We start from the raw sequence: 12,492 nt of genomic DNA, 5'->3' as shown, positions 1-12,492 counted from the left end.
CCCAAAACCACCCCGGCCCCCAGCCCACCTGCGCCCGCCTGCAGGGCCACTCACTGCCTCCATGGCCCGCAGCAGATCGCCCAGGCGGCCTTTCAGTGCCACGGCAGCCACACCCTCCGCCCACACCCCGCAGCATCATCTGCATGTGATGGAGCACAAGGGCGGAGTCTTGTCCCTGCTGCCCAGCTGCCATGTCCTTGGCTGCTTTGCTCTGTGCCTGCTGTGCCCGGGGGAGACTCTCCTCCGGGGAGGACTGCTGGTGAGGAGGGGGCTGCGGGGTGAGGCGGGGCTGGGGCAATGGCGTACATGCCCACAGAGAGGACTCCGAGTGCCACCTCTGGCATGCGTGCCATAGGTTTGCCACCACCAACCTAGCAGAAACAGTGACATTCTCCGAAGCCTCTAATTTCTAGGGTAGAGAAAAAAGGAGATCACATATGAGGGCATTTTGACCCAAGTGGGCAACCCCCCTCCCCCCATGCTTCAGAGATGCAAATGAGGGAGAATTAGCCAAGATCTTTCTTCCGAAAGAAAGGCAAAATAGACAAGATGAAAAAGGCAGGGCTACCACCCTGTCAGAAGTAAGTCTTCATCCTGGTTCATCCAAGCTGGGATGAATAAGCAACATGGCAACTGCTTTGGAAAGAAGGTTACAGTTTATTGAAGAAGCAGAAAGATGGTCCTGGCAAGGAGCAGAGAGGAAAGAGATTGAGCACATGGGCAGTAGGTTTTTTATACCCTCTCTAGCCTTGTTTGGAATAGTTTCCTGTTCCTGTGGCATGAACCTTGAGGCTGTTTCTGAGTGTTTGTCTAGGCCTTGATATCTGTGATTTAATCCTATTATCATATCCTGCTTCCCAGGTGATGGGGCTAATGACTCCTAGAGTTTGGGTGGGGCATGCAGATTTTCTTTGTCTTCTTGATTGCTCTGGCTTCAATTCTCTGATGATTTTACATCTGCATTTGTATGGGGCTAAAGTCTTGCCTGGGGCAGAGACATAGATTTGGGGCTAGGTTTGGTTTTAAAAAAGTCCTTTCGAAGAAAAAATATATTTTTCTGCCCTTTTAATATTTCCTTCTCTGGGCTAACTTCCCTCAACCCTAAAGGACAGGAAATGACACCTGTTGGGGTGAATAAAGTGATGTCTTCATCAGATGTTTTACTGCTAGAGACTCCAAAGAGGGCACCAATATGCCTCAGACTAACACTTGGAAGAGTAGCAAGAAAAGCCTTGGGCAACCTACTCAGATGCCCGGGGGTGTCTATATAAAGATCAGAATCAGGCTAGCAATGGTTGGATTTTGAACAAGCTGCGGGACAGAAAGAGTATTCATGTTTTTGAACTTTGGGGCTGCAGAACTTTGGGCTTGCATAGCATGGCAAGCTATGAAAATAAACAAATGATTTATAGAACAAATCTATTCAAAACTCTCACTCAAGGCATAAATGATCAGGCTCAAGTTATCATACTTTGGACACACTATGTGAAGACCTAGCTATAATCCTCGGGTACTAGCAGTTACTGTGCACGACTGATGGATCTACTATTGGATCTACTATATGGATCAGCCCAACCAAAGAATCCCTAAGACCACCTCCATCCACACAGACAGGCTTGTCACCAGAATATAAACTGACAGCAAACAGCACTCATTACTAGCATTGATGTTGTTATCTAATTTGGGTAATGAAACATCTACAAGAAAACAAAAAAGCTGAGGGAGCACCAAGGACCCCTCATTTCAACACTGAGCTACAAATATTCTCCTTCAGTGGATCTACTATTGGTAGACCTGTAGGGCCAGATAGTGGACATATCATACCAGAATCTGGCTACTGAGTCCACACCAACCTGATGGCACGCAGCAAGCTACTACTAAAATTAGTTAACAGAGGCTGGGTTCATGCAACGCAAAGTACTAAAACCCAAGGGGCTTAATGTTAACAGCGCACTTTTCTCAAAAGTAACTCATACTCCGTTCAGCGGACTTTACTTTTGGAGATTATGGGGTTTAGCCTAAAAGAAAAAAAAAATAGGAAAGAGAGGCGTCCCAGCCAGTCCCTGTCCCAAAATAGTTGCCCGGGCAGGCTGTTATTAATTACGTTCTCCAATCTGAAACCTTTACGTCTCAGATCCCGGAAAACAGCAGCCTCACCCACAGAGCTGTGATCATCGGTATTGGGCGGGGCTTTAAGGAACAAGGGACCGCCTTCCTTTCTAGAGTGGGTGGGGTGCTTGTTAGAATGCTGCTTGTTAGTCTCTGTTGTAGGGGAGAGTGGAAATTAGTTACGCAGTCGATATATATAAATACTGGTGCTTGTCGAATAAGAAAAGCTGCGTGGGTTACGCGGGCAGGGACTTGCTTTCAAAGTTTTGCTCATTAGTCATAACTACAAGAGAACGCAACCAGCCAGAATGAACATCGCATATTTATTGCGCATACTTCAAATGCAAATCGCAGGCTCATTCGCATCCATGCTTATGGGGCGGGATCCCGTTTGCAGAAATGCTTCAGGTTACAAAAGGGAGGCGCATCCGCACAGCTCCACCTTTCAGCCGTTCTCGTAGACCAGTTTTTTCCTTAATAAGGCGGCAGGCAACGGGTTCTCGTCCAACGTAAGCTGAGATTCCGTCGCTAGCCCGGCCTTTCCCTAACTACTCTGGCCTCCTCGTTGTGACACGTGGGGTTGGGTGTCTCCGCGGCTATGAATATGAATTAGAGCGGGCGTGGCCAGCCTGGGCCTTGATTGGGAACGTCATGAATATGCAAACAGTGCGAGGATCGCCGGAGCCTCCGTCGCGCCCCAGATCACGGAACCTGGTAAGAAGACGTCCGCGGACCCCCCCCCCGAAAAGGTGGGGAGCCGCGTGGCTTCTCGCATCCCGCGCGGTGAAATTGCGGCTTGCAGAAAGTGGTAGTGGGGTGCCGGAGGCTCTGGGCGGGAGAGGTAGGGGGAGGGTCGAGGCCGGGGGATAAGGGGGGGGTCAAGAAAAGGGGAAGGAGCCCGAAGGTACGGTGAGTGCATGTGAAAAGGGGGGAGGCCGAGACCACCCCCCAGATGTTAAGAGTTGGGGGGTCTTGGAAACGGGACGAGACGGAACGGGACGGTTACGAGGGAGGTCGCTTGCGAGCAGTCGAGCCATAGCGGCGGCGATCTGTTCTAAAGATCGTAATTGCTGCGAGGGTTTGTAAAAGGCCTGGTCTGAAGACCTGACCGGCTAACAGTACGGGCAAGGATGGCGACCTGGCTGCAGCCGGAAGGCCAGTGACGTTAGTGCCATATGGTATGGGGTTGCGCTACTTTGTGTGTCGTCTGGACTCCCGGCGGCTGTTCCTTGTCCTGGTTTTTCGCCGAAGTTTGGAACCGTGTGGTGCCTCGTTTTCCTGTAGCTGGTATCCCTCCTATATTTAATCTTTCCTCCTCCTGCTCCTCTTCCTCTTGCCTGCCTGGAGTACTTTGCAACACTACCTCTCTCCAACCACTCCCTCTCTTGGCTGAGGTTCAGATACACACACCCCTCCTTTTAAAACTTACTGAATAGCAATTAGTGCAGACAGTGACCCTAAAATACACCCTCTGACCTGTTCTTGAAACACATTTTTCCCCAGTCCCTGCTTGCCTTGGGAAAAGAATGGTCTGAGTCAGTCTAGGATAATTCCTCAAATGACATTTTGGCATCATTATTTTTGCCTTTTGTGGGGAATCAGTTGTTTACAATGCAGCTCCATCCCTGATAGGAATAATCTGTTCTCTTTGTCTCCTTGAGTAAATCACTTGCTAGAAATCTTCTACACACCTTCCAGTTTTTAAAACCATGTTCTTATCTGCTTAACTGAATTGTATCCTTTGATACCTTTTTACTTTGCTTTCAAAATCTTGCGATAACCTCCTATATCTGCTCTGTTTTTATTTGGATCTGTTGCTCAGAAATCAGTTTGAACTAAAAGAGCCACCAACTGTACCTTCCCAGGAAAGGGGGGGGGAACCACAACAAGGGGGTAGTGGCTCAAGAGACTGGTTTCTCCACCAACCAGAAGGAACATCAGATTCTAAGGACAGTTATCTGGAGACTGGAATTATGGTAACACTTTGGTGGTTCTGGACTCATCTTTCAGCTGAAGGAACAAGAGGCACATGTTGCTTTGCAAGGGAGAATGTCTGGAAGCCAAGATCAGCCCAGTTTAAATTACATATAAATGCCAGCATATTGCTCTTCCTTTCCTTTCCACTCCCTGTCTCTTGTGTGTGTCTTTTTGGGTTGTGAACTAGTGGGCAGGGCCTTTCTCTTCCTTTTGGTGAATGTAAACTGCTTTGGAAAAGACTTATATGAAAAGCAATGTTGAAATAAACCTAACAGTCTTTAACATAAAATTTATGCTTGTGTTTTTATTAAGCAATGTTAAAATAAGCCTAATAGTCTTGGCTTTTTATTAAGCCAGTCTGGTTTCATCTAAAACCCCTATTCTTGCAAGTTTTTTTGAAGTCCATCTGCACTTACTTATTCTTCTCTACTTCTCCACCGCTGTCCTTTCCCTAAGGAGGCCCGTCTTGGTTAACTATCCCATGACAGCTTTTAATCCTTGTTCTTATAACAATCGTGTGTGCACTGTGATCAGTCTGCTCTAACTGTGGGCATCATCCAGGTGTATGGACATCAATTCCCACTAAATTTCTTATCAGAGGTCATTCCCAATGGAAAAGTCAGAGTTGGTACACTCACATCTGGAAATTCCCCCAGTTCAGGAAGGCTTTTACATGTAAACCTTTCATACATATAATAGAGATCAATGCCCTCTGCCAACATTTTATAAATAGGATAATATATAAAACAAGAATCCATAAATGGCAAGGGATTTACTTGAATGTATATTATATTTCAGACTGTATTGCATGTTGGGGGCGCTTGAAAGACATGGTGATAACTTTTCTTTCTCTTATTCTTTTTATCAATTTTTTAATTTAGAGAATTTATATGGCTGCCCATTTACTCTCAGAGACTCTGGGCTGCTTATAAAAAGTAAAAACCCAATTTACAAATAATACCCTCCCCTGGTGACAGCAATTAATCAAACCACTTGGTGGATTCCATCTCACTCTGAGTTCCCCATGCCCATTGGCAAAACTGGATTTTCAAAGCCTTGCGAAAGAGTGTCAAAGTGGAAGTCAGTCTAATTTCCGTGGGGATGATATTCCAAAGGGAGGGAGCCACCACAGAGAAGGTCTTTCTTCTGAGTCCCACCAGATGTACCTCCCTAGGAGAGGGGACCATTGTTATTACTTTCCTTTAATGAAGAGGTAACTTTGTTCCCTCATTCCTTTACGATAAATGTGACCAAAGCATGAATGCTTTTAGATGATGAGATCTACAATTGGTAACCTGGTCAAGTACTAATTGCACAAGATGAGTTCCCACATAATGAAGACTTTTGGAAGAGATGGTTATGCTGAGAAAACATCACTTATTCTCCACATCAGGAGTACCTATCACTACTATGGAGGGAATCCCAATCCACTCAGCCCTTTCCCTATAAGGCCCCCCACATGCCTGCTAATATTCTATGGAAGGAAAATTCAATGTTACCCTTTTTTTGGCAAAGGTTTTCTACTTTTATCTATTTCCTTTTAGCATAGAGTTGCTGAAGATGTAAATGGTAGTTGGGAAAATGTTTAGTATGTTTACTTCTCTATGTCCATCTACTCCTGAAGAATGTTTATATAAATAACTGATAGAGGAGTTTGGATTTTTTAAAAGTACAGTGGAAAAAATACCAATTTTAGTTGTGGTTTTGGAGATAAATGTATCTGAAATGAATAGAGTTTGTTAATTTCACCCATTTTTTTGTCTTTTTTAGAATTTCAAATTCTGGATAGATTGCATTTAGAACACAGTGCAGAGATACTCCTTAAAATAGTTAGAGGCAGAGTTTACACATCGTGAGTTACATTTTCAAACCAAATGGAACAACTAGGTTAGTTCAGTACAAGCTTGTAAGAAATATCTATTGCAATAGGTTTATTTCTATATTATAATAGATATTTCAATTATTGTTGATCATCATTTTTTAAAAAAACAATTAGAATGCAATAATTTGGGGAAACTTGTTTAAATTCCTGGGAGCAAGTAAAGAACAACACTTTATGTTAGAGAAGTAGACTTTATACTATAACTTTATGTTATAGTATAAGAAGCATTCTATAGAACTGTGTGTGTCAGTGGTCCTCTTAGTTAAGAAAAAAGGAAATTTAGCTTTGTAGATATGGTTGGACTATCATACTTTACCATGCTCATTTCCTGTGCTGATTTAGGACAGTGAGAATTGACATCTAAACTACCTGCAGGCCAAATGTCCCCATCTCTGCTCAAGAGAAATGAAACAGTTCTATTTCAATTTGGTTTTGAACTAATTGATCACAGGTTATACCGGGACTGATGGTCCTGGATGCTTAATCCACCAATAATGTAGAGAAGGTCTACAACAGAGGTCCCCAACCTTTTGGGCACCAGGGACCAGTTTCATGGAGAAAGATTTTTCCACAGACCGGAGGGGGTGTGGTTTTGTGTGCTGCCTGCATCCCACGGATGGGGCTTTGCTTGTTTGTGCAGACCAGTTGCTGGCATGCCACGGCCTGGTACCAGTCTACAGACCGGGGTGGGTGGGGTGGGTGGGTTGGAGACCCCTAGTCTACAAGATACTTCCTCTCTGGATTTTTCTGTAGGAGATGTTTTATTTAATATCTTAGAGGTATGAATATTTTATAACAGGAGTTTATGTAGATATTTAACACTGCCCTTTGGGCATTCTGTCGTTTCTGTTTCTTGGCTCAGTTTTTGCACTTGCTGCCTTCTTACATGTACATTTTTGGCGTCTCTGTGTCTCAAGTTTCTTCCTTCTATATTTTCTCTGCTATTTGCTTGTTCCCCAGGATTTCCTCAATCAGATCCTTAATATAATCCCAATGGGAGGGGGGAGGGGTTCTTGTGTAATTTAAAGTTGCAGTGTCTCAAATTGTAGTAGGTGTTGATTCTGATTCAAGTTCTAGGAAACTCTTTTTTCTCCAATTGCTTGTCATGTAATCGCTAGATGATTTAGATGTTTCAATTGAACTTTGTGCTTAGCTATTACTTAATTTATCTTCCTTGGGTAAATCACTGTCTCTCTTATTTTAGTTCCCTAAACAGGGAACTAATTTTGTCTTACATCACCAAATTCTAAGGAAGTATAATGAACATTTCTATAGAAAGCAATAATCACTCTGCCTTAGAAGCAACTTCTTTTCTTTGCACACTGAGCCTTTCTTTGATCCTTGCAGCTTACTCGTTATTCTATACATTTATTTTCCGCTTTTCATCACTGTAGCCCAAGGCTCATTTGGATAATACGATGTATTTCCTTGCCTAAAATTTTTCTTTAAAGATGCATTACAATTAATTTTAAGCCCTCCCCCCACCTTTTTTTTTCTGTGAGAAAGTACTTACAGGTAGTCTTCAACTTAAGATCACAATTGAGCCCAAAATTTCTGTTGCTAAGCAATACAATTGTTAAGTGAGTCGTGTCTCATTTTACAACCTTTGGTTGTTAAGTGAATCGCTAAAGTTGTTGACTGAATCAAGCGGTCATTAAGTAAATCTGGCTTCCTCTATTGACTTTGCTTGCTTGTCAGATGCTCCTTAAGAAGGTTGCAAATGACAATTCCAGGATCCCAGGATGCTGCAATCATTGTAAATACATGCTGGTTGTCCAGCACGCAAAGTTTGGTCATGTGACTGTAGGGATGCTGCAGTCGTCATAACTGTGAAAACTGGTCATTTTCAGTGCCATTGTAATTCTGAATGGTCATTAAGCAAATGGTTGCACATTGAGGACTACCTGTGTAGAAAAATTGGGGGTTAAACTTAGGGTTAGTTTTTGCATCTATTTGAGAGGTTGTAATAGAAAAAAATGGTTTGTTTTAAAGGCTTTGAAGCCAAAATGTGGAAGAATATGAAAGAAAGCCTCTTTTTCCCCTGACCTCCACCCGCAGGGTTCTTGCAACATGAAAAACTCTTGAGGAAAAGAATTTTGCTGTGCTAATTTCTACCTATTTCTACCTATTCAAAAACTCCATAAATTCTTTTCATCATGTGATATTCTCAGCCGAACAGAGTCCCGGTTCTTTGTTTACTCATTGTGCATATTTTCCCGAAGTATGTACTTCCTCTTTGAAGGGTTACTTCATACTTATTTTATACGGATTTTCAGTGCAGAGAGAAAAGTAAGCCATCTAATAACATGAATGCATTTCTCTCTTTCTCCAATACATTACTTTTCAGAGACAGGTAACATTTATGTAGATCAATCTTATGTGTGCATTGGACTGGACTGCTTGATAAAATGCCGTTACATTACCTTATATTTGGAATGTTTCTCAGTTTTACCCTGGTTGACAAATGTTTTTTACAACCTGATTCTGTAGATATATTGGAACTACAACCATCATAACTGCTGGGTGCCTTTGTGGATCAAAACAGATTGAGTAGTCTGTATTGGATGGTAGTTCAAGAGCCAAGTCTTTGCATAATTGGAATTAAGATTAAGAAAAGAGAAAAGGGTAGAAAAAAAATTAGTACAGATAATCCTCATTTATAACCAGTCTTTGCACGTTCGTAAGGCCAAGGAAAGCTGAAGTAAAAATGTAGGTGCTGTGTCGTTTCACTTAGCAAATGCTTCGTTTGATGATTGTGTTTCTGATCCCAATTCTGGTTGCTAAACAAGGATTACCTGTGTGTGGATAATACAAAGATTCAACTTGAGTCAGTGTTATCCGTAAAAGAGGTTGGCTTGCAGATACAAAGGGGTGAGATGAAGGGCTAAGCAGCAAGCGGAGAGCTGTCAATCTGCTCTTCAGTCTCCTTCATTCAGGCATGGAAAAAGTTGCTTACTGCTGGTCCCCAAGAGGCAGACTAAGAATGGAGGTGTCTTTAGAGTCTTTCGGGGATACCTTGTTCTTCTCTCTTTGCCGATTGTGACAGTTTTTTTTCTGACTGAAGGGAAGCTCTTACGAGCCCTTCTTTGGCCTCATTCTGGGTCCACTTCTGCTTCGAATATAGCCAATTGGAACAGTTTCTGCTACACACACACACTTCGTAATGCTGTTTCCCTTCTTAGAGAGAGTTTGGCCCATTGTTGAAATCTAGTGGGAGGTCGTTGCTGTAGTGATGGGAGCAGGCCCCAGCTTTACCTCATTGAATTCCAGTGGCTCTGCCAAGTGATTGAGAAATCAGGAGAGGGGAAGCACTCCAGATGTTTACTTCTTGCCCTGCACAGTCTGGTTGGGAACATACAGCGGGGATGGCGCTGAGCTGAATTTCTCCCATTACTGGGGAGAGAGGGAGGTAGCTGAAAGGAACTTGGAAGGAAGAGAATGACTCCGATTAGAAAAGCAGCCAAATGGGAGTGCTGTGCTGAAATGACAAGAGCTGACAACAGAAAGAAGGAAGGAAGGAAAGAAGGAAAGAAAAAGAAAGAGAGAATGGAAGAAAGAGAAAAAGAAAGCACAGGAGTGGAAGAGGCAAATTTGGCGTTAAATGGAGAGAATAGCAAGTTGGCAGAGGAGGAGAGGGTGTGACGAAGGTGGTGCAAGTACTGTGCAGAACAGGGCAGCAGCATAGGTTAGGAAACCTAAAATCTGATGCATTGACGGTTTTCTACTTTCAGTGTGAGTCATGGCCTGTGAGAGCTGTGCTCCATCCTTGTTCCAGCCTGCCCTGGGAGTGGCCTAAAATGATCTCTCCCTCCCTCCCTCCCTCCCTCCCTCTCAGAAAGACAATGAATGGTACCTGGTATTAAAGCTAAAACCGTAAGCAAAAGTATTGAGGAAATTTTGTTTTGATGATTCAATATCAGTGCTGTGCCATTAGATAAGAAACCTTGGTTATCTCTTGAGAGGATTTTGCAAATTGCCTAACTTTCTTTTTGTGTGTGTGTCCCTGTCCTAGGGGCTGGCCTTTTTGCTGACTTCTGAGTCGCAGCCTGATGTGATGGATTCTAAGCCTCAGTCGCTGTGTTCTTCATTTTCCATTACCGCCGCCAATGGCCGTAAAGACTCTAAACCACCATCAAGCAGCCCTGAGATAGGTATATCCCAAACGACAGCAGAACTGCGTTCCTTACCACGTGGCAATCGGCCAGGTTTTCTGTTGCTAATAAGAAAGTGGTTCTCCTAAGAATTAAGTGCTGAATGTTAATATGAAATGGCTCTTTCTGTAGTATTGCAGATTGCACATATGGGAAGACATTTTCTGATGAATTCTTATGCATAATTTTCCTTCCCACTTCTGAAATATTGAACACTAAAGGACACTTTTTGCTGACATTCTATGTTGTAGATTCAGGAAGATTTTTTTTTGTTGTTCCTTCTTTCAGGACACAGATTGGGACTCCAAGTTTTCGCTTCTCCTATAGTCTAAAGTAGTGCTCCCTCTACCTGGGTAAACCCAACATTAAAATGGGTAAAAATGTATTTTTCTTTGGGTAATGGGTTTGTGTGTTGATCTCCAGTCACAACAAGGATATTTAAATTGACTTAAAATGTTTTCCCTACGTTGGGTAACAGGACTTTCTGATAAATGGTTTTGGATATTGAAGGAAAAAAATTGAGAATCGCTGGTCTAAAATGCAATAATCTGCCAGGAGCTTTAACTATATGAATTTGGTAGTCTATCAAGGATTGATTTTTACCTGAGACTCTTGCACCTTAAAATGCAGCCCACAGAGTCTTTCATGGGCTGTGCTGTATTTTTCTTTGTCACCAGAGATTTGCAGGCTTGGTAAGCTGTCCAATGTGACCTGGGTCCCAAGTTGCATACAGTCTTCATGGAAAATGTTAACAAATTATGCCCACTTTATTTCCCTCTCCCCTCTGCTGCCACTCAGCACAGCATTGCTTATAGCAGTGTTTCTCAACCTTGACAATTTTAAGGCATGCGGACTTCAACTCCCAGAATTCCACAGCCAGCATTGCTGGCTGTGGAATTCTGGGAGTTGCAGTCCGCATGCCTTAAAATTGTCAAGGTTGAGAAACACTGACTTATAGCTTTTTATTAGAGGAACAACAATGATGCTTGAAATACATGCATGTGATTGCACTTGCCTAATCATAAATTCTCTGTAATCGCTGAACAAGCTTCCACTGCTAAAGGGATAAGAGGACTTAAATCTTTTCCAAAGCAAGCTACTCTAGGTTTGCCAGGAAGACAGTGGACTGTTAAACCTTTCCTCATCACAGAGCACAGATTCAATAATATCCCCTGATAATTGGGAAATTAAGCATAAAGGGCATTCGTAAGACTAATTTAGGCTAAGAATTTTTGTATTGGAGTCTTACAATTTAATGGCTATGTGTTTTAACAATTAATTTCCTATTAAATGCTTCTCTCAGGGGATGCCCGTCCAAAGCCACCTGTGAAACCCAAGCCTTGTGTTCTTCCTAAGCCAGCAATACCAGTGAAGCCTGTGCCTGGACAGCGCCAGACTCTTTCTGAGGTGCCTTCTGCAGAAAAGATCAATTTGTTGGCTGGGCCTAAGCCGTATAGCAGTGGAGCTGGCAATGCTGTAAAGCGCCTTTCCTTTAACCTGAAGTGCTCTTCAAGAGAAGTTACCAATGGGAAAGAGGTTCCATCTTCTTTCTCCACTGCAAGCAAGTCTTCTGAAGATAAAGAAGGTGCTGAGCCCACAAAAAAATCCAGTGCTATTGAAAAAACTTCTGAGGAGGAGTGTAGAGAATCCTCTAGTATAGTCAGATGCACACTCCCCTTCAAAGTGAAACCGGTGCCAGTAGCAACTAAGCCAGAGCGTTTTCCTGGGACCACAGTGGAGGAAATCTTGGCCAAAATAGAAAAACCCAGTGAGAGTTCACCCAGCTTTGACCGGCCTCGGCTAGTACGCTCTTTCTTCAGCCAAGATGGTGGGTCAACTGTTCACCTAGGGCCTAAGGGTTATGTTGCTTTCCGGAAAAGTTTCAGTGGAGAAGAAGGAGTAGGAACGAATCCAGAAGGGTCTGCTTACCAAGTCTCTTGTGAAATTAAGGAGAGGAGTTTGTCAAGGAACAAGGAATTAAAGGAAGAAGACAGGAACTCAAAGGTGTCTGAATCTCAACAGCCAGAGACAGAGGTCAAAAGAAATGAGATTTTCCTTCCTGCAGACAGGTGAGGTACATATAATCACAGTGGACCATTCTGAAAGTTCAGCTTTGCTGTGTGACTCATCGACTATATTCTTAGCATAGATATTGATTGTAGATTAGTAGGTATTCTGTTTATTGTTAGCATTCCAAGAAAAATGAAATTAATGCACCAAATGTATCTGACAGTTCCTTTCTTTGTTCTTTTACATTTGGCATTAGCGGGGGCAAATGCTGTTTTCAATCTAGGACTAGAAGATTAGGTTGCTACATTTTTAAGATTCCAGCCCTCTCATATATGTATACTTGGATCAGTCTCATTCGACTTG

At 43.0% G+C, this 12,492-nt stretch overlaps 1 protein-coding gene across 10 annotated transcripts in view; it reads left to right on the top strand.

The window, feature by feature from the left end:
* The first annotated feature begins 2,276 nt into the window (after positions 1–2,276).
* The window catches only part of TNKS1BP1 (tankyrase 1 binding protein 1), a 33,933-nt gene continuing 23,717 nt past the window's right edge, over positions 2,277–12,492 (top strand). For 4 of the 10 annotated variants that reach the window (XM_039341165.1, XM_039341170.1, XM_039341166.1 and 1 more), the window contains exons 1-3: positions 2,279–2,823; positions 9,981–10,119; positions 11,423–12,188. In XM_039341165.1, coding sequence (XP_039197099.1) covers positions 2,761–2,823; positions 9,981–10,119; positions 11,423–12,188 — 968 coding nt within the window. In that variant the 5' untranslated portion in view covers positions 2,279–2,760. Of the gene's footprint in view, positions 2,824–9,193; positions 9,654–9,980; positions 10,120–10,407; positions 10,494–11,422; positions 12,189–12,492 lie in introns of those variants that run through there. The other 6 variants (XM_039341167.1, XM_039341173.1, XM_039341172.1 and 3 more) reach the window with 4 other exon arrangements.

Source organism: Crotalus tigris, unplaced genomic scaffold, assembly GCF_016545835.1.
Source record: "Crotalus tigris isolate CLP2741 ecotype Arizona unplaced genomic scaffold, ASM1654583v1 scf7180000017764.6130737, whole genome shotgun sequence".
Lineage (NCBI taxonomy): Eukaryota > Metazoa > Chordata > Lepidosauria > Squamata > Viperidae > Crotalus > Crotalus tigris.
Note: the sequence above shows the minus strand (reverse complement) of the source record. Positions and strands in the feature narration are given on the sequence as shown.